General features: G+C 41.3%; 1 protein-coding gene across 1 annotated transcript in view; it reads right to left on the reverse strand.

The window, feature by feature from the left end:
* The window catches only part of swap70b (switching B cell complex subunit SWAP70b), a 141,840-nt gene that overhangs the window by 61,919 nt on the left and 56,538 nt on the right, over positions 1–23,383 (reverse strand). The window contains exons 5-6 of the mRNA XM_078220708.1: positions 10,650–10,796; positions 4,171–4,279 (exon numbers count right to left, since the gene is read on the reverse strand). Coding sequence (XP_078076834.1) covers positions 4,171–4,279; positions 10,650–10,796 — 256 coding nt within the window. The remainder of the gene's footprint in view (positions 1–4,170; positions 4,280–10,649; positions 10,797–23,383) is intronic.

Genomic DNA, 23,383 nt, shown 5'->3' on the forward strand with positions numbered 1-23,383 from the left:
TGCACAGATTTTTGAACTTGGCAGGACCAATAGGGAAGGCTGTGAAAAAAAAAGCATACAATGTGCTTGGTTTTATTAATAGAGAAGTGCCAAAACAAAATTATGGTGAACCTTGATACAGCACTGACTAGGCCGCAAATTAAGAGTATCATGGTTAATTCCAGACATCACATTTTAGAAAGGATACCAAGACATTAGACAGGGTATGGCAGAGATTAACTGGAATGGTATCAGTGATGGGGAACTCTAATTATGAGGAGGTATTGGAGAATTATAGCAGAGAAAGCTAAGACAACATTTGGTAGAGGTTCATGAGAGTATTGATGGAGTTGATAAGAACAAAGTTTTTCCAGTGGCAGAAAGCTCAGTAATTAGAGAACACAGATTTAAGGTGGGTGGCAAAAGAACTAGAGGTGACATAAAGCTATTTTTTTATGCACTCAAGTTTAGGATCTAGAATGCACTGTCTGAAGGGTGGTGGAAGTACATTAAATATTAATAGTGATAAATACTTGAAGGGAAACTTTTTTTATTTATTAGTGTCACAAGTAGGTTTACATTCACTCTGCAATGAAGTTACTGTGAAAATCCCCGAGTTGCCACACTCTGGGGTCTGTTCGGGCACACTGAGGGAGAATTTAGCATGGCCAATGCACCTAACCAGACTGTGGGAGAAAACTGGAGCACCCAGAGGAAACCCACACAGACACGGGGAGAATGTGCAGACTCAGCACAGACAGTGACCTAAGCCAGGAATCGAACCTGGGTCCCTGGTTCTGCAGTGCTAACCACTGTGCCACCAAATTACAGGATTATGGGGAAAGAGCAGGTCAAGTGGGATTCATTGTATAACCCAATCAGCTAGCTAGCAGAGGCTTGATGGGCCAAATTGCTTCCTTCTGTGCTGTCTCATTCTATGATTCGAAACTAGCCCAAACTCATTTCAATTAGAGCCCTCAAAAATCAGAGTAACAACTACATCTTCAAAGTGAAAGAACAGTATACATACATACAAAAATGGCCAGCTGTTGCATCAAGGCTGTTATGACATCTTTATTGGACAGTTCCTACCCCCATCTCTCAGCTGTCATGGAATTCTGAGAGGCAAAAAACCCAGAGCTAATAAGGAAAATGATAGTCCAGACATGCTCTCTCCAAGCTCTTAAAGTGAACAAAAACTGTTCAAGAGATCAGAGAGAACATTGGTTATCTGTTAAGTTGCTTGCTTCCTAAGTGATGTGGTCTCTACCTCTGGGAAAAAAAAAGTGGTCGAGATCCTTTTGAAGGTATGTGGTGAGTTAGCACCCACTCATTCCACTGTGTCAGTGAAAGCTTTCATATTTGTTCTTCTCCACCTCCCCATCCCATGGGTTTTCATGATTTTACTCCCTAATTTCTTCACTGTGCACCTCTGCTGCCAAGGGTTAATCAGACAGCCGACTCTCTCAACATATACAATGTATAAGACAACAAAAGCCTGGAGAACTCTGCTCATCGTTAGCCATCCCACTTGTCTTACCTTCACACTGTACCTCCCTGCGCAGTATGCCGCAGATCAGACGTGTGGCAGATATGAACCACCATCTTTTTACTCTTTGGCACTGCACATTGCTGCTGTACAAAGCACTACCAAGATATTTTAATAATGGTTCCTCACACTCACTGTGCAAATAGATAGATAGATCAACAACTCACTCACTCGGATACCTTTATCATTCACTTAAATTTAAATGTTTTATTAGCTCATAACATTAATTGGCTATTCTATCAATTCCTCCGTCTACATTAATTGCATCACAAATTTTACTTTAAACCATTTAAATAGTAATGTAATATTTAAATGTATGATACTTTGGGGAGGAAATTGTTCAGCAAATATCTTCAATTTGTAGCATGCCTCCAAGCAATTTTAAGTTTAAAATATATCTCAGCTCTTCCACTGCCACTCCACTTCCATTCAGCCACTGAAACAGCAGCTTGTTAAAAAAGAATACAGAATACACACAAGTTTCCAGTCCATGAAGACCAGCTTGAATGGCATATTCCAAACCCGTCTCTACTGGGTAAAATTAAATTGAATTGAATAGAATATTGGCCTTCTATGCCTTCCAATTATCGTTAAAATTCTCAGTATTGGCAGTGGCATGGGGTTCAAAGAAACGAATTTTCAAAAAGGAATCAGAGAGTCTAAAAAAAAGATCACATGTCAGAAGACTGCAAACTTTAAAAAGCAATTCAAATCACTGACAAAGAGTCAGTGGAAAACATGTTGCATACACTCAGTTTCAAAACACAGTGATAGAGTGCAAATTACATATAATTTGAAGATGGTGAAGGGCTGATCCAGTGGATCAATTAGTTTTCACATTTTCTTTACTAATACGCAACCCTTCCTCACTCCCTTGGGTCAATGGAAAGGACGGACTGAAATTGAATGAAATCACACAACAGGTCATTTACACCTGACTGGCTTGTCAGAAGGTACATTGGCACAAACAAAGGAGCAGAGATAATCTCTACATTGATTTAGGAAAGATGATCCAAAGAGAGGAACATTCAACCCAATGAATAGTTGTTTGGTAGTACAGAATTTGAATATTAAAAAGAGAGACATTTTATCAAAGTTTTTCATCTTGCACTCAAGACAAACACAAGAATATTACATTTCAACCGCTCGCAATAATTTATGCTGCAGGAGAAAATGGTGATGATTGGTTGGCAAGTTGACTCAGATTGACCGAGGCATTACCATGGAAAAAACAATAGGCTCCCCGAGCTTCTGGGTATTTTCGAAGAAAGGCACAAGGCTTGAACACATTCCTTTTGTTTGCAGAGAGTGGGTCCTTGCGTAGGAATGTATGTCATTTCTGGCAGGCATATGTGAAGCACATCATGAACCCAATTGATACTGCAGCCATTAGCACACTCAAGATTGATCGGAAAATGCTGTCCATTCGCAGAATCGCATGGTATTTGAATGTCAGTGCCAGTGTGATGCCAGGTTTGTAGGCTGCACGTCCCAACAATTGGCTTATCGAATCAAGCAGTATGTTCCTTCAGTTTCTCATAATAGGCAGAATACAAACCAAATTCAACCAGCCTGCACTTGCAAAATCCAGAACAAAGCGTCTACTGTTGGATGCAATTCCATGATTTTGTAGCCCATTGTTCAGTTACCATTTTTCTTGCCAATCTGATTCCAATTTATCTGGCCCAGATCCATTCTTATCCTATTAAAGTTGGCTTTCCCACAATTATTCTTACTCTGGATTGTTCTGCATCAAGGGATCTTTTCCATCTAGCCAAGATGGCAAAAAGGGCTGTCAATAGTTTAAAGTCTTATCTAAAACATGGCATCTTCAATAGTCCAGCACTCCCTCAGTACTGTACTGAATTATCACCCTATATACTCAAATCTTTGCAATACTTGAAATGGTGAGGCTTATATCCATGATTTCGTGACTCGGAGGAAAGAGTGCTCATTGATATTTTAGACATATCTAGGCTGGTTTTGTTGCTTTGCCTCATCTTGACATTTTGACATTGATACCAAGGTACTTTGCCAGGTTTATTTTTATTCCAAAGAAATTCCAAAGCCAAATGCCTTTACCCTAACAAGATGCAAGAGAAGAATAACTTGTATGTATTACTTTCCTAGGATATTTGGTCATTTAGTACTAACCAAATAACAAGTAAATTAATAGCCCCAATAGAACACACATTAACAAAAACTTGAGTGCACAATGCATAGTGAATAATAGTCTGCTACTCATATATGTTGCATTACCTAATGAACACCAAGCAGAAGCAAAATGCGGAGCCAGGGAATGAGGTGGAACAGTTGGTCAGCACATAGGCTGCCTACAGCCTATTGAAGAGGAGTATCTGAGAACAGAAATGGTTTGTATAGTACTGGGTCAGCATGTGCGTGAGAAAAGCAATTTGCATTGGATAGCTGGGGTGGGTCTGCAATGGTAAAGTTTCCATGGACAAAGTGCAGGCATGGGACAAGCAGCAATAACAGAAATATAGTACAGAATATATGTGGATTACTGCTACAGGATTAATGTTGAAGATTGCACATTATAGTTCAGATGTGACATGCAGCTAATAACTGCTATGATTAGAAAGGCTACACAAGATTGGATATAAAAATTAGTCCTTAATTACCTTGGATCCATTCTTGTTTCTTCTTTTTGTCAGATGCACTGATCTCAAAAGTCTTATCAGAAGATTTAATCAGCAAAAGACATTTCTTTCCATCTTTGTCTGGTAAGGACTGTAATGGAAAACAAATATTTTTATTTTCACACAGTCTATTTAACTTTGGGCTTCATTCAGATTTGCAGATCAGGCCCCTAAATTAATACTAACAAGGACCACAATCATGGTATTCTCTATATTTGCCCAAAAGAACATTCATTTTCTGACAGAGACCATCTTCTGCAAACAACATTTTAAAAATACCCTTGGGCTCAAATAATCAGAAACATAAACCCAGAAGTACTATTAACTTTGTGAATTTATTAATCTGATTGGTTTGAGCTAACTTTCATGGCTTCAGAATCAGCACAAAGTAATTAGGCTCACCTAAAAACAACTGCTAGTCAGATGGGGAATAATCAAACTTCTTCTGGGGAAGTTTGAACAGACCTTATGCATGATGCTGTAGTGTTGGGGATCGGACAATGCGAAAGTGGAAGGATGACCGATTAGTTAATCTGTTTTTATATTGCTGGCTGAGGGAGAAAAGTTGACTTGGTCACCTGGGGAATTCCCTGCATTTTTCAAATTGTGCCACAAGACCTTAGTTAGCTACCTGAATGGCCAGATAGGAACTGGGTTTAATGTCTCATACTAAAGACAATACTTATGACAACGAAGCACCCCACCTGGCAGTGCAGTGAAGGATCAGCCTACATCATGTGTTCAAATCTTGGAGTGCGGAACACCTAATTTGGATAGAACAAACCTCTACTAACAATAAAATGATTGATCACTACAGAAAATAATATAATTCCTATCGGGGATTCATTAGGACAACATAACCAGAAATTGAAAACAAAGTGCTGGAAAAACTCAGCAGGTCTGGCAGCATCTGTGGAGAGAAAAACAGAGTTAAAGTTTCGAGTCCAATAAGACTCTTCATCAGAACGCTTCATCAATTCCGATGAAGAATCATATTGAACTCAAAACATTAACTTTATTTCTTGCCCACAGGTGGTACCAGATTTGCTCAGTTTTCCCACCACTTTCTGTTTAATTTCCAATCTCTAGCACCTGCAGTATTGTGCTTTTATAACCAGAAATTGAGTTTTTATGCAGTTCACTGATAAACCATTTAGAACAAAGTGCTATGTCATAAAGTCCAAAGATGTGCGGGTTAGGTTGATTGGCCATGCTAAAAATTGCCCTTAGTGTCCTGAGATGCGTAGGTTAGAGGAATTAGTGGGTAAATATGTAGGGATTTGGGGGTAGGGCCTGGGTGGGATTGTGGTCGGTGCAGACTCGATGGGCCGAATGGCCTCTTTCTGTACTGTAGGGTTTCTATGATTTCTATGATAATAGTGGCCTTTTAAATCACATGCACAAATTTGTCATGGTTATTAGAATGAACAGCAAGTGATGGGGACTAAAGGTCCCCAGGGAGACTGTTGCTATCAGATCCAGGGGTCTCATTGGTATGACGAGGTTGTGCTTTTTTTTTTACTAAACGAGAAGGTTTCAGAAATCAAAAAGAGTCAAGGAAGCAGGTCTTCTCAACTGAGAAAGTGTTAACAGTTAGAATGTTAAGAAATCTGAGACGAGAGATTATGGGTACAGGCGACTTAAGTGTGTAACCCAGATTGACATTTCCGTGCATAACCGAGGGAGTTTTGTACTGTTGGAGAGGCAGTCTTGAGGATACAATGCTGCTCTCTTCGGTGGGCACCAAAGATTTTGATATCATTAATCCATGCAGGGGAGTTCTCTCAATGCCCTGGTCAATATTTACGCCTTAGCCAACATCACTAAACAGATTATCTGGTGGCCTTGTTCTTCCAAATTGGCTGCTGCATTTCACCAAATTACCTCAAGTTCCTAAATTTGTAAAGCACTTCACTAGCTCATTGTTTGCTGTGAAGTGCCTTGTGAAGTCATGATGTGCATTTTTTTTCACATTATGTAACAGTTCATGACTGAGAACTCAGATGTAAAAGTAACCATACTGTAATACTGAAAGATACCATAGTGCAAGGTTAATTAATGCAGAATGAGAAGAAAATAACCAAATAAAGAAAACAATTTAACTTGGAGAATAATTTCAAATATATCATGCCATACAATTTTCTTTCATACACATGATGAACTATATGGGCAAATACCTTGCTTAAATATATTTCTATTTGCCAAGATCAAAAGAAAAGGAGGTGTAGATCATTCAGCCCATTGAGCCTTCTCCACCATTCAGTAAAGTCTGGCCTTAACAACACTTTCTTGCCTACCCCCATAACCATTAACTCCCTTGTCAATTAAAAATCTGTCTAACCCAGCCTTGAATATATTCAATGACCCAGCCTCCACTGCTATTTGGGGAACAGAATTCCAAAGATTTTCAACCCTAAGAGAACAAGTTCCTCCTTATCGCCATTTTAAATGAGAGATGCCTTATATTTAACCTGTGTACAACAGTTCTAGATTCTCCCATGAGGAAACATCCTCTCAGTATCTGTCAAGCCCCTTCAGAATATGGTCCAGTAAGGTCACCTCTCAACTCCAACCCAACCTGTGCAACCTTTCTTCATAAGACAACTTCTTCATTCCAATCAGCCTAGTGAACCTTCTTTGTACTGCTTTTAAAGGTATAACTCCTCTTGAAATAAGGAGACCAAAACTGTACACAGTACTCCTGTCTCACCAATGCCCTGTACAACTGTAGCAAAGCTTTCATGCTTTTGGCAAATTTGTCAATATCTCTACTGCTGTATCACAGCACCAGGGACCTCTGTTTGATTCACGGTTTGGGTAATTGTCTGTGTTGAGTCTGCGTGGGTTTCTCCCCGTGTCTGTGTCGGTTTCCTCCAGGTGCTCCAGTTTCCTCCCACGTCTGAAAGACGTGCTGGTTAAGTGCATAGACCATGCTAAATTCTCCCTTGGTGTACCTGAACAGGCGCCAGAGTGTGGCGACCAGGGGATTTTCACAGTAACTTCATTGCAGTACTGATGTAAGCTTACTTGTGACATTAATGAACTTTCAACTTTAAACTCAGAACTAGATCCAACACTGCTTTCTTCCTTGCTGTGCTGGAAACACACTGATCTAGGAAGTGCTGTTGTACGCATTTCAGAAATTTTGACCTACTTTTCCCTTTACACTGTTACTATGACAGTCTATATTAGGATATTTGCAATATACTGTTATCACTCCTTCTTTTCAGAAACCATGTGCTAAGAGGTTTCCTCCCACAGTCTGAAAGAGATGCTGGTTAGGTGCACTGGCCATGTTAAATTCTCCCTCAGTCTACCCGAACAGGCGCCGGAGTGTAGCGACTAGGGGATTTTCACAGTAACTTCATTGCAGTGTTAATGTAAGACTATTTTGACATTAATAAGTAAACTTTAAACATTAACTTGAAACTTTATCCCTGGTCTTCTATTCTGCCCTTTCCCACTAGATAATTCTGTACATTTCTACCTTTGTTCAGTTCTGCAGAAGGATCATTTAGGGGCAGCACAATGCACAGGGGTTAGCACTGTTGCCTGACAGCGCCAGAGACCGAGATCGATTCCCGGTTTGGGTCACTGTGTGGATTCTGCACGTTCTCCCCGTGTCTGCATTGTGGGTTTCCTCCGGGTGCTCCAGTTTCCTCCCACAGTCCGAATGACGTGCTGGTTAGCTATATTGGCCATGCTAAATTCTCCCTGTGTACCTGAACAGTGCCGGAGTGTGGCGACTAAGGGATTTTCACAGTAACTTCATTGCAGTGTTAATGTAAGCATACCTATGGCACTAATAAATAAACTTAGATTCAAAATGTCTCTTTCTCTCCACAGATGCTGCCAGGCCTGCTGAATTTATCCAGCATCTGTTTTTATTCCATACTTTAGTATTCCATCCCCCTTGTTGCAGAATGATCCAACAGGCAAGTAGATCGTGATTCTGCTGCATGTGTTCAGCTGATCATGGCAGGTTGGTTAAGAAGGTTAAGCTCATGGGATACAAGGAGAGGTGGCTAGATGGGTAGAAAACTGGCTTGGTCACAGGAGACAGAGGGTAGCAGTCGAAGAGTCTTTTTCCGGCTGGAGGTCTGCGACCAGTGGTGTTCCGCAGGGCTCTGTACTGGGACCTCTGCTATTTGTGATATATATAAATGATTTGGAAGAAGGTGTAACTGGTGTTATCAGCAAGTTTGCGGATGATACCAAGATGGCTGGACTTGCGGATAGCGATGAACATTGTCGGACAATACAGCAGGATATAGATAGGCTGGAAAATTGGGCGGAGAAATGGCAGATGGAATTTAATCCAGATAAATGCGAAGTGATGCATTTTGGAAGAACTAATGTAGGGGGGAGTTATACAATAAATGGCAGAGCCATCAAGAGTATAGAAACACAGAGGGACCTTGGTGTGCAAGTCCACAAATCCTTGAAGGTGGCAGCACAGGTGGAGGTGGTGGTGAAGAAGGCATATGGTATGCTTGCCTTTATAGGACAGGGTATAGAGTATAAATGCTGGAGTCTAATGTTGCAGCTGTATAGAACACTGGTTAGGCCACATTTGGAGTACTGCGTCCAGTTCTGGTCACCGCACTACCAGAAGGACGTGGAGGCTTTAGAGAGAGTGCAGAGAAGGTTTACCAGGATGTTGCCTGGTATGGAGGGTCTTAGCTATGAGGAGAGATTGGGTAAACTGGGCTTGTTCTCCCTGGAAAGACGGAGAATGAGGGGAGACCTAATAGGGGTGTACAAAATTATGAAGGGTATCGATAGGGTGAACAGTGGGAAGCTTTTTCCCAGGTCGGAGGTGACGATCACGAGGGGTCACGGGCTCAAGGTGAGAGGGGCGAGGTAAAACTCAGATATCAGAGGTTCGTTTTTTACACAGAGTGGTGGGGGCCTGGAATGTGCTGCCAAGTAGGGTGGTGGAGGTAGACACGCTGGCATCGTTTAAGACTTACCTGGATAGTCACATGAGCAGTCTAGGAATGGAGGGATACAAACGAATGGTCTAGTTGGACCAAGGAGTGGCACAGGCTTGGAGGGCCGAAGGGCCTGTTTCCTGTGCTGTATTGTTCTTTGTTCTTTGATCAGTCAATGGCACATATGCACCTACTGTCTATTAGAATATCTAAGAGGTTTAATTAATCTATTTCTTACTTGATTAAAAAGCTTTGATAAGATTTGGAGTCAATATAAGACTTCATAGCTGTACACTGGAGGCACCCATAATCACAATCACTAAATTGGTTAGTCAGAAAATACTCTAAATGGTATTGAGCAAGTGGTGAATAGAACTAACTATATCCTTTAACAAGCTTACTTGCAGCAAGCAACCTCAACTGCAAGAGAAAGGAAAATGAAAAAAAAAGCATGGAAAAGGGAGGGAAATAGTCTTCTAGGACCGTGCTTCCAAAGCTGCTTTTCAAATGGCTTAGTAATCATCGACTCCCATCTAAATTATAACACCATACAATACTCATCAAATAAAATGCTGCATGTAAAGAGTGTTACTTATGGATCTCAGTGAAGTGAGCATGCCTGCTTCACATTGCAGAGTCTGTCATCTCTGACAGGAGCATAGGGAAAGAGAGCACAAAAGAGACCAGGAGTCTCAACAAATTACTAGGAAAGGAAGAAGAAAGCCGGAGCACTGAGGAGTTGAGCATAGCTCTGGCTAACACTCATTTGCTTATTCTTGACCATGGCATCCAGGATCGTCGTCCACGCTCTTCAGTTGCATGGTGAGACCAGCTCCTTTTAATGGTTCCCCTGGTAAATCTCTAAGGAAATGCAGGGATCAGTGGACCCCAGATTGACAACCACCATCCAAGACACAGTGGGTTTGTTAGTGTATAGTTCGTGTTATGGGCTGGTAATTCAGAGATCTGGACTAATCATTCAGATAGCAAAGAGTGTTCAAATCTCACCATGCCTGTTTTAGAATTTAGATTCAGTTCAAAACAGCAGGGAATTTTTAAAAAACTACTACCAGTAAAGGCTGGCCATAGGACCGCAAAAACCTAGCTACTTCACTAATATTCTTTAGGGAAGGAAGCCTGCTGCCCTCACTCCATTTGGTCCACACGTGACTTCAGTTTAACATCGTCAGTTCTGGTTGGAACATTCCTGGATGTTTGATCAACTGTCACTAGCAAATATTACTGCACTTGATTTCTCCAGTTTTCTAATATTATCCATAAGGAATGTATTGTGACTAATTCCAAGTTAATTATCATGGTCAGGGCCACTGCATGCACTTGCTGAAAGTTGCTAAATATGGCAAACATCAAAAGCACTCGCAACAAAATAGTTCACTCACATTTCTAACCACTGAGGTTTTACAGTGTAAGCACTTTGAAAACAAAAAAAATGCAAACTTGGCTCTATTTTTGTCCGAAGGTCTCTTTTTGTCACTTATACAGTTTGCAACATTTAGGTCCATTTACCTCCACATAGCATTTGGAGCTCAATAAAATATCTCCTTTCTTTTCTTTCAAATCTTCACCAACGTAATACGAAATTACATCAGGTTTCAGTAAAAACCAACGTTCATTCCAGTTCTTCCTTTTGTGTCCTTTTTTCCACATATAACCCTATTTAAAAGATAAGAATGCAGCATTAATTTCAACATAATAGATATTGGCTACAATTAAAGCTCATGGAATCGAAGGTAAATTATTCACTGGTTAGGCAGTAAAAGTGAGGGAATGTTGGAAGGATGGGACCAGTGGTATCCCCACAAGGATCTGTGACGGATTCACCACATTTCACCATATTTATTATGTACCTGGAAACACAATAACAAGCCCTATATATCCATGCTTGCCAAAGACACAAAGATTGGTTGCAATGTAAGTAATATATTTATTAAAATTAAAAAGGAACATTGTCAGAATAGGTGAATGGTCAATATTGTGGCTTTTAAAAGTGAGGTAGTTCACATTACACCAAAACTGGATAGATTAGAATATTTTTTAAATGGTGAGATGTTAGGACCGCCAAAGAGATTTAGGCTTCCATATAGACGGATCACTAAACTCTCTTCATAGATTCATAGAAACCCTACAGTACAGAAAGAGGCCTTTCGGCCCATCGAGTCTGCACCGACCACAATCCCACCCAGGCCCTACCCCCATATCCCTACAGATTTACCCATTAATCCCTCTAACCTACGCATCTCAGGACACGAAGGGCAATTTTTTTTTTTTTAGCATAGCCAAACCACCTAACCCACACATCTTTGGACTGTGGGAGGAAACCGGAGCACCCGGAGGAAACCCACGTAGACACGAGGAGAATGTGCAAACTCCACACAGACAGTGACCCAAGCCGGGAATCGAACCCAGGTCCCTGGAGCTGTGAAGCAGCAGTGCTAACCACTGTGCTACCGTGCCGCCCTTCTTCCACAAAAAGAAGTGGATGCTTTCTCAATTCACAATTTAAAATCTTAGATTGATAGATTTTTGGTGTTAAGGTATATGGAGCAAAGGCAGTAAAAGAAGTTAAATCACATATCAGCCATGATCTCATTGATTTGCAGAACAAGCTCGAGGGGCTGAATGACCTACCCCCATTCCCATGTTCCTATAACTAATAACCGCATGGCTTGAACATCTAAAACACTACACGCAGCTCTATGCACGTAACAGGCACAAATTCATGAATTATACCCTCTAAATTTAAGTAAAGCTGGCAGGACCAGTGAGGAAGAAAAGGAATCACTGCAATCCAATCAATGTTTCAAATCTTTAGTAAGTTTTTAAAAATATCATAATTTGCTGTGCTACATTTACCATACAAAGACCCACCATAGGTACTTTAATTGGCAAAATCAGCTAGTATTGGATGAAGACACTTAGAGACCAAAAACTTGAGGTTTTTCAGACGTACTCCCTCCTCCCCATATTGTTAAGTAATCATTTTTTACCATTAATATCTTCATGGCACTCACTATTCTCCTTCCAAGATTAGGGGATGGTAGAATAGTGGTAATAATACCGGACTAATGTTCCAGAGATGTGAGTTCTGAGGGCGATTTTCCCACCCTGCCGCAGTAATTTTCTAGCGCAGTGTGGTGGGAGAATCTCATGTCCAGGCATGTGTGGGATTTGCACATGTTCCCGCCATGCGTGCATGTCCCAGCGAACGACTTCTGGCATTCTCGGATTTGCGCTGCAAACCAGCAGGAACTCCAGGTAAGTACTTTACATCTTATTTTAATGTGATTAGCAAGCCCAGGACTGAATTCCCCGGGCCTGCTAACATCTCCCACCCCGCCAGGAATATTTCACTCCAGCATGGTTCAGAGTAGCTCCCCATTTTCGGGGAACTAGCAGCCTGACCCTGCTGGAGTGAAGGAGGGGGCAATCGGGGCCCCCAAAGGGGTTGGGCGGTGAGGGGTAGTGCCTCCTGGGCATGGGCACCCTGGCAGTGCCAGCCTGTGTCCCAGGGGCAAAGTGCCCATGCCCAGGGGCACCTTGGGACTGCCCACCAGGCATCAAGCAGTACCAAGGGGGTGAGGCCTATAGGGGCAATCAGTGGGGGGGGCAGGGGGAGGGGTCCCGCTGCCATTCAGCACGGGGATCGATGGGGACAGGAGGGAAGACAGCAATTGGTGCATGCTGGAGAGGTGGGGGGGCGGGGGGGGGAACTGCTGGGGATGGTAAATCTGTTTTGGGGGGGGGGGGTGCTGATGATCGGGGCAGGCTGGGGGGGGGGGGGGGGTGCCTGCCGCTGCCGAGGAGGGGGGGCTTCTGGAGACTCTGCATTGCACAGAATGTGGGAGATTCACACTGAAAAAACCAGCGTGATTTACTCCAGTTTTCCCGCAAATTCAACACTTAGAACTTTTTTGGCTGAATTCCACCCGACTTCTAATGCCACCATGGCACTGGGGGAATTTGAAACAAATCATTAATAAATCTGGAATAAAAAGCTCATCTCCATAATAATCATCATGAGAATGCCAAATTGATCCTACTTGTTCTTACCTACATATGACTCCAGACTCATAGCAATGTGATTGACTCTTAATTGCCCTCTGAAATGACCGATCAAGTCAACCAGTTGAATCAAACTCCTACAGAAAAGTCTACTAAGAATAAAATGTCTGTTCCAGTTACATTTCTGGTCAATTGTATCCCCAGGATGATGAGGGTGGGGTGATTCAGTGATGGCAATGCTGTTGAATTATAGTGGAGGTTATATTATCTCCAATCCATGATTCTTGCTCTGACAGCAAGCTTGTAAGCAGCATCAGGTCTGGTCTGTTAACTGGATACTTTGATAAACTTCATGTGCACCATCAATTGTTTTGTAAATACTATGGTACTCAGAATGGAACCCAAGCTTTCAGATGTTCTGAAGTAGAATCTGAATTCAGAATCCAAATGAACTTTGCTGCTTATTCTTGTAATCAAATTTGATTAATGGCTAATTCACTTCTACAGTTCTGCAGTCACAAAGAAAGGTTTCTATAGAATGGCTAGCTAGAGTTTCATGTCTACAACTTGTGTGCACTGTTCACAAATTCATCCCTAAGAACTATTATGTAGCACAAGGAAAATTATCAATATAATTCAGCTGACCTCTAAAAAGCTGGTCGTGCAATTTGTATCCATGGTAATACTTTGTAAACATTTTTAGAAGGTCACAATTAACAAGGCAAAAGTAGTGAAACTCGCCTAGCCAGTTCCCTTCGTTAAAGTAACAGACAACTTAAATACACCCAGGGACAGAGGTTGCACATTGGGCATAATCTGGAAATCACATACAAATTGTGCTGATGTTACAAATTAGAGTGCTATTAAAATATGTTTGCATAATCATAAACTTTTCCATGAACCAGTGCAAATGGGGAGCATTAAATAATATCTCTTTTTGCATTAAAATATTCACTAATGTATCAGAGAGGTAACAGGGTGAAGACATATGAAAATGAGTTTATCACCAAAGATAAGCATCTTTAATAATTGTCCAGTTATCCAGAACAATCTAGCCTGATTTTAAATGACTGGAAATGGCTTCAAACATACTGAAATATTTGCTAATTTCACTGTTGAACTCTAATCAGTTTCTTAGTAAATTGTGCAAAAACTTTTCAAAACCTACTACTAATGCCCATAGGCATAAAACAAGTTCAATTTGAAGATCCCCCTCAAGTGGTAGCTCGCCTGCCCTAATAATTTGATTTGTGGGTGTGGCCACTTTAATGGGTGGTAGCATCTATGGGCAAAATGATTAACGAAGCAGCGTTCAAATTTGATTTGCACTCAACAAAAGTTACACGGGCGACACGGTAGCACAGTGGTTAGCATTGCTGCTTCACAGCTCCAGGGACCTGGGTTTGATTCCGGCTTGGGTCACTGTCTGTGTGGAGTTTGCACATTCTCCTCGTGTCTGCGTGGGTTTCCTCCGGGCGCTCCGGTTTCCTCCACAGTCCAAAGATGTGCGGGTTAGGTTGATTGGCCATGCTAAAATTGCCCTTAGTGTCCTGAGATGCGTAGGTTAGAGGGATTAGTGGGTAAATATGTAGGGATATGGATGTAGGGCCTGGGTGGGATTGTGGTCGGTGCAGACTCGATGGGCCAAATGGCCTCTTCCTCTACTGTAGGGTTTCTATGATCTATGATTACACTTGCATTTTCGTGAGCTTTTGTGCTGGTTCAGCTGGTTTCACTCAGATTGCACCAATAAATCCCAGCACAAACTAACAGAAACACTACTCCATGGTATATTTCCAATCTGCTTCTTTTACAGGAAGTAGAAACGTTATATTCTTTTCCCCCATCATCCAATCTTGGCACAAACGCTAACTTAAACCATCAACTTTGTTCAAGATTAATCATATTCAGAAACAATTCAGATGAATCTCTGAATGAATCACATTAAAGCTTCTGCAGAACACAATTTATTAGCACTGTTTTAGGAGACCAATTAAATCTGTGCAAATTTTACCCCAGGAATTAAACTCATGAAACCACCCAATTTTTATGCAGGACAAGTCAATTATCAGACACTTTGGTGAGAAGCAGAAAGAGATCAGGCAGAACAAGAAGTATACTGCATGGGTCAATGGGAAGAAATGGATAACTTTTTTTTCTTGCTGTGCAAATGATTAAAATTGTCCCTTTAATCTGACAGAATTCCACATATGAATAAAACCATAATCATACAATAATTCTCATCAGCTGTGATCTTCAATGTTGTAAATAGTCACCAATTCATCTCCAGTCAGCGAGTGAGCGATTTAGACAACGTGGAAACTAATCTATTAAGGATACATAAGAACATAAGAAATAGGAGCAGGAGTAGGCCATCTGGCCCTTCGAGCCTGCCCCGCCATTCAACAAGATCATGGCTGATCTGAAGCGAATCAGTTCCACTTACCCGCCTGCTCCCCATATCCCCTAATTCCCTTATCGATCAGAAAACTATCTACCCGTGATTTAAACATATTCAACGAGGAAGCCTCCACCACTTCAATGGGCAGAGAATTCCAGAGATTCACTACCCTCTGAGAGAAGAAGTTCCCCCTCAACTCTGTTCTGAACCGGCCCCCCTTATTTTGAGGCTGTGCCCTCTAGTTCTGGTTTCCCTTCTAAGTGGAATCTCTCCACCTCTACCCTATCCAAACCCTTCATTATCTTACACCAAGATCATGTCTAAAACGGAGATAATGCATTCAGCTGCTTCTGCTTCCCTCTTCACCAATTCAATCAAACCTCACCCATGAAGCCCTGAACTCCAATCTTTCTCTAATTTCTCTCCTATTTCCTGTCATGTGTTCTCCAAGCTCCTTTTGACGATGAGATACACCTCATGCTCACTCGATGCAATTAAGTACCGAACCACACCGCTTCCCTTCCTGATCTCCATACCGAATGATTGTAAACGATTCCCACTATTCAGACCATGTCCCCCCTCCCTTCAAAAACCACTATAATTCCCCTTGGAAAATATTCCAATGTCAACAGCTCTGCCCTGGCAACCAAGGTGTGAGAATGCAGAAGGTAGAAAATCGGAAGTTAGTTTCCGCATATATGCTGTTGACACACCTCTCTTTCCTCTCTCCCAATCCTTTCATTACCTCAGCCATCATCCAAGTCTTGGATGAGCCACAAGGTCCTCCAGTTAAGCATTAGCCAGACCAAAGTCATTATTTTTGTCACAAACTCCGTATTCCAAATCTGGACGCACAACATTCTCATCCCATGGTCACCAACTACATCTGTGGTCATGTAGACCGTAGCCATTATATTGCTTCCATGAACCTTATGGCTTTCTAGTCACTCTCTCCTGTAAAACCCACCTTTATGATCAAGCTTTTGGGCCCTTATAAATTTTTGTATATTTATGTTCTTGTGAAATACCTGGGATAATTTTCTCCATGACAGTGACTATATAAATGCAAGTTGTTGTTATTATCCTGTAACCTTGGATTAAAGAGGTTACATGAACAGCACGGTGAGAAGCAATGTCTACTAACACTCACTGTTGATTCACAATTTTGAGAAAAAAGGACAAGGATGAATGGAGAGCAGCATCTAGTGAAACTGTATCAGAATTATTGCTGCCATTTTGAAAAGCGAAAACAACTTTAAACATCCCAAAGAATTCATCATTGGAATCAATTATTGCAAGTGATACATGAATGAATACTGTCAAAGCCAGAGATAATCACTAAATGGAATTTTAAAAATGTGCAAACATCATGATGATTCCTACTCTTCACTCTCATCAATCAGATACATCCAAGACAGGCTTCAGGAAAAGCTCAAGGAGAGATCAGTTGTGTCAAAAAAACACATTGAAAACAATCTCTGTCCAGCAACACTAATCTCAGGTTACGTTCCTTCTCTGTGCAGAGATAGTTACCACAATTAGTCTAGTAAAGTGGCACAATTACCTCATCGCCTTGTACTCTAAAAGAGGTGGTGGAAAGATGGAGAATTCACTTCTAATCAGGGCTGAAAACCAGTCAAAATAAACATTTTGCAAAGGTAAGGTTGCTATCACGCAACCTACATACCCTGGTATGCTAGAAAAGGTAATCTAGAACACAATAAAATAGTCTTATTAATGACAATGTATTGAGGATCAGGAAAAGTCATCCCAGGAACGCTTACAAACTCAGGATCAGCTGTAGATACTTTCTCAGGTTCGGTGACATCAAGCACGCCTTAACAGATTACATGCCTGACAGATTCCACAGTTGATTTACACTACCAAATATCCACTTTTAATGCAGGGATGTAAAAATTGGTCTCACTATCAATATGAGCTGGATATTGTGTCATTTGCACATATCTCAAGTGCACTTCTCTAATCTTTTTGAAGGAAGAGCATTCTCTGAGATAAGCAAGAAACAAGCTGTTTTATTTCTCAGGCAACAAGTAAACTTACAATGCAACAATTATGAAAGTTCTTATCCTAATGCGCAAATCATTTGCAATAAGATAGGTGCACTTGTGGTAAAAACATGGACAAATAGCTTTGATTTAATCACCATTAAAGTTTTTTTAAAAGTAAAGTTTATTTATTAGTCACAAGTAGGCTTACATTCACACCACAATGAAGTTGCTGTGAAAATCCCCTGATCGCCACACTCCAGTGTCTGTTCGGGTACACTGAGGGGCAATTTAGCATGGCCAATTCATCAAACCTGCACATCTTTGGACTGAGGGGGGAAACCGGAGCACCCGAAGGAAACCTACACACACATGGGGAGAATGTGCAAACTTCAGACAAAGTGACCCAAGCTGGCAATTGAACCTGGGTCCATGGCGCTGTGAGGCAGCAGTGCTAGAGACAAAGGGGGGGAAATTCTCCGGCCTCCCAACTCTGTGTTTCTCGATGGCAGGGGGTGGTGCGTTGTTCACTGGCGGCAGGATTCTCTGGTCCTGCCACTGTCAACGGGATTTCCCATTGATGTCACCCCACACTGCCACGAAACCCGCAGGAGGGGGTTCGCTGCCAGCAGGACTGGAGAATCCCACTGGTGTGAATGGCTGGAGAATTCCTCCCATGGTCACAAGGTGATCAAGGTTGGGAAATAAATATTCCAGAGGCCACAACATTTTTTTTTAAAAGTCAGGATAGAAAAAGGAGTAGGAGTGGCCTTGATCGTAAGGAATGACATAAGAACAGCAGTGAGAAAGGATCATGGCTCACATGATCAATGGAAATTATGAATAACAAAGTTCAGAAAATGCTGCTGGGAGTAGTTTATTGGCCCCCTAACAGTATCTATACCATCAGAAAGGGCAATAAGCAAGCAATTATTAGAGCTTGTAACAAAGGCAATGTAATAACTGTGGGGGAGATTTTATCTTCACACAGATTGGACCAGTGAAATTGGCAAAAATGGCCTGGACGATGAGCTTGCAGAATGCTTTTTGAAAGTTTCCTGGAACAATAATCAAGGGATGAAGCTATTTTAGATCTAGTCATGTGCAGTGAGACAATGTTAATTAGTAATCTCATACTAGAAGATCTGCTGGGAAAAAGTAATCATAATAAAATTGAATTCCATACTAAGTTTGAAAGCGAGATGCTCCAGTCCAGACAAGAAACTTAAACAAAGGCAATTACATTGGAGGAGAGCTGGCTAAATTTAATAGAGTAAAAAAACTAAAAAGGTACGGTGACAAATTAACAGTGAGAAACATTTAAAGAAACAATTCAAAATATGCAACAAAAATGCATTCCATCTAAAAACAAAACACTTAACAAGATTAATCTATCCAAGGCTTATTAAGAATATTAAAGAATGTGTTAGATTAAAAAGAGAGCTTATGATGTTGCAAAGAATAATGGTAAGCATAAGGATTCCTAGCAAAAGCACCAAAAATTGATTCAAAAAAGGAAAAGTAGAATATGAGTGTAAACTAGCCAGGAATATAAAAACAACTAGTAAGAGCAAATATGTAAAAATGAAAGGAATTAAAGTAATATTGGTCCTTTGGAGGGAAATATAGAAGTTTTCATGGGGAAAGAGGAAATGGCAGACACTGAACAAATATTTTTTATTTGTCTTCACAGTAGAGGATAACAATTACAACACATTGAGAATAACCTCCATCGTGTTGTGTGGCACTATCACTGTGCTAAATGGGACAGACTTCAAATAAATCTCGCAACTCAAGACTGGGCATCCATGAGGCGCTGTGGACCATCAACAGCAGCGGAATTGTACTCCAATACAATTACACCTCATGGCCCGACATATCCCCCACTCAACCATTACCATCAAGTCAGGGGATCAACCTTGGTTCAATAGAGAGTGCAGAAGGGAATGCCAGGAGCACACTAGGCATACCTAAAAATGAGGCATCAACCTGGTGAAGCTACCAAACTGGACTACTTGCATGCCAAACGGCATAAACAGCAAGTGATAGAGCTAAGCAATTCCACAACCAACGGATCAGATCTAAGCTCTGCAGTCTTGCCACATCCAGTCGTGAATGGTGGTGGACAATTTAACAACTCATTGGAGGAGGAGGCCCCACAAACATCCCCATCCTCAATGATGGCAGGGCCAACACATCAGTGCAAAAGATAAGGCTGAAGCATTCGCAGCAATCTTCAGCCAGAAGTGCCGAGTAGATGATCCATCTCGGCCTCCTCTAGTGGCCCCAACATCTCAGATGCCAGTCTCCAGCCAATTCAATTCACTCCACGGTGATATTAAGAAACGGTTGAAGGCACTGGATACTGAAAAGGCAATGAACCCTGATAACATTCCAGCGATAGTCATGAAGACTTGTGCTCCAGAACTTGCTGCTTCCCTAGCCTGTTTCTTTAGAAGCAGCTCTTCAAATGCAGACAATAAAAATATAACAAAACTCACTCCAACTTATAAATCAAAGACAGGGTTTAATAAAGAAACTTCATATTTCTCCAAACTTAGAGCCTCACCCTGGACCACTCCAAGCTCCCCACAATTCCCAACAGGGTTCTTATTTATAGTGAGTCAGCTGACCATCACATCCTTCCCTAATTGGTTTACTGCGTCAGCTGACTCATACAGCTTGTTACCATTGGTCACATTACATCCGATACAAAATTGTCACCGGTTACATTCTAACAAATTCCCTTTATTTTAAATTATTTGAAAAAAAAATTAAGACAACCATCCTCCAGTATTCTTAATAACTTTCCAGTACCTGCACCCCCTTTTTGTAAAATAGGTCATAGGTTTACCTTGGAATGTCAACGAGCGGGCCTGTTCCAGAAAATCACGTGATTTCAGTCAACTATCCAGCGTGGCCCTTGGAGGGAGAGCTAATTGCTTATTTGAACTGCAATTACTTTAATTTATGGGGAACAAAACTGGCTTAAAAGGCAAAGGCTAGTAATTTAATGTAAATCACCCACAGGTATAAGCTTTAAGTTTTGAACTTTTTAAAAAAACTCAGTTATGAATGAACTGAGAAGTGGAAGCGCCGCTCAGCTCACACTCTCTTTGCCTTGCTTGAAAATAGAATGGTTATCAGTACCCACTAGGATCCTAATCTCAGTGGAACCTGTCTGTCTTTGGAAACACAATGGGTCCAGACAAGGAGGACAAATCTCAGGCAATGGACTGGGGTATTTGAAAAGGGATAGATGGATGCACTGTTAATCAGTCTTTGTTACTTGTTTTTAATACAGAAGTTCCATTTTATAATAAATCACTCATTCTGAGTTTATTGAAAGAAGCCTGGGTTAAAGTCTCTTTTATTCTGAATCTGACAGCAGTGAAGGCAAATAATTGGCCATTTTGGTGAGTGAATTCAATTTTTTTAAAATTAATGCTGTGACCTGTGGAGATAAACTGCACATTCCTCCCAACTCTGCCATAGCACTGGCACCATAATCCCTTCTGTCATTTAATCACTCCTGTTCTCCACCTTATCACAGGCCTTCTCTTGTGTCCTTTCCTCCCTCTCCTGCCTTATACTTACTTAAAACCTGCTTCATCTCAAATATTTTCCGGTTCTTGAGTCATTGACCCAAAACATTAACTTTATTGCTCTCTCCACAGATTGCCTGACTTGCTAAGTTTTTCTAGCATTTTCTGTTTTTATTCCTGTATTATCTTGTGTTTGATGTTTAAACTACACTTACACTGTAATTGTCAACATGTAGGACAGAATGCAAGTGCACTACATTTTCTGAAATGCTAAAAGAGAGATCTGATTTCAGAGCTGAGGAACCATTGCTGGAAAAGTTTGTGCAAAGGAAATTGTAGAAGTCTTAAAATACTTATACTGTCAGACCCTGTATCCCACATTATCTCAGGTGTCCCAATAGTACTTAATCAAAATTCCTATTCCCACATTCAAAATCATTTCTCCCAATACCGCCATGCTCCAGAATTCCTCTACTTATAGTTCTCATTGTGCAAACATAGAATATTTAGAGTCTACGGAGGGAAGGAAAATGTTGCCTTTAGTACGAAACAACCTACTGTAGCTTCAACTTGCCATGATGTTAAACAAGAAAGAGCATGATCATGAGACACTGCATTAGTTCCTGTGATGTATACTGTATCATTACATTATACAGTTAAAATTAACCCCTTATACTACATCTCCTAAACCGCACACCTGCATTGCCACCCTGCTTCCTCCACCCACACCCCAAGTTCCCAACATGCATTTTTTCTATAGGAACAACTGGTTTCACCAGTCTACCTGAATGTGTCCTCAGCTCCTTTGAAGAAGATTGGGAACTTGAGTTCTGTGGCTGAATTCTCAGATTCAGCTCATCAGGAGAATTTGTAGATGATTCCAATTCACCAGTCTGGTCCTCACCTGGACCTCTGAGTGAGACAACATCACTGGTCTGTTCAGTTGGACAGATAACTGCTTTAACTGGTGGAAGGATGCTTCTGTATGGCAAGTAGTGCATGTCTGTTCTGTCTCACTATAACCATTATCTGTTTGGATGAGATGGGACTCTGGATGTGATATTTGTTCAACCAACTATTATAAGCTTGGTCCAGGATCCCTTTTGGCTCTCCTGATTGGAGGTCTGGCAAGGTTGTGTGCTGTTAGACACTTGTCATAGTTCCACATCTAGCTGGAACAATATTCATCCTCTTTCCCCCTCACCTTGTGCAAGTCATCAGTTTGCACATGGGGCATGAGTGCACACATGAGAGAAGGTTGTTCTCAGCCTTCTCCCTATTAGGAGTCCACATGGTGACAAACCATTTTTGAGTGGAATTGGTCAATAGCTCTTAAGTGCAAGTTGGATGCTGTTCTTCTTCAGCAATGCTTTTGTTACACACTGCTCTTTCACCTTCACTGTTGGCTTGAGAATATTTTGCCAGCTGGTAGTATGGACAAATTCATAGGGTGCAGTAAATTTTAGAGTAATCATTCGCAAACTCCAGTCCACTGCTTGAGATTACAAGGCGGCCTTCACGACACACGACAGTGCAGTGTCGCTGAGCAGAAACTGATAGCCAAGTTCCGCACACATGAGGATGGCCTAAACCGGGATGTTGGATTTATGTCACATTATCAGTAACCCCCACAGCTTGCCTCCTGGGCTTGCAGAATCTCACTAGCTGTTCTGTCTGGAGACAATACACATCTCTTTAACCTGTGTTTAATGTTCCCTCCACCCACATTGTCTGTACCTTTAAGACCTGGCTGGCTGTAGGATTCGCATTCTAATCAGTATTCTGCAACTTGATTTTGTGTCTGTTTGCACTGTTTGAGAGCACAGTTCCACTCCATCTGACGAAGGAGCAGTGCTCCGAAAGCTTATGGTATTTGCTACCAAATAAACCTGTTGGACTTTAACCTGGTGTTGTGAGACTTCTTACTGAGATTACAAGGTCAGGGATTCCATTTTTTGCAAACCCTTGAGCGATGTAATTAGGCTTTAGAAATTGCTTGACTTCTGTCCATCTGGGGTAGCCATCTACTATGATCAAGAACATTTTTTCTCTAGTGTTCAAAGAGACCCCATTGAAGGAAGATGACAACAATGCTCTCATCTCCTGACAACACGTAATGCAGTTTGATATAATCTCTTCCAATTACTTTGAGAGACTTGGCCACCAAACAGAATTTCTTGCTCCGATTCAAAATTTCTGATGCCCAAATGTCCATGGTGCAATCATTGCAATACATATTGAGTTTCAGAACTACAGCAATAACCACTCTCTCGTCATAGATGAGTA

This window comes from Mustelus asterias, chromosome 9 (assembly GCF_964213995.1).
Source record: "Mustelus asterias chromosome 9, sMusAst1.hap1.1, whole genome shotgun sequence".
Taxonomy (NCBI): domain Eukaryota; kingdom Metazoa; phylum Chordata; class Chondrichthyes; order Carcharhiniformes; family Triakidae; genus Mustelus; species Mustelus asterias.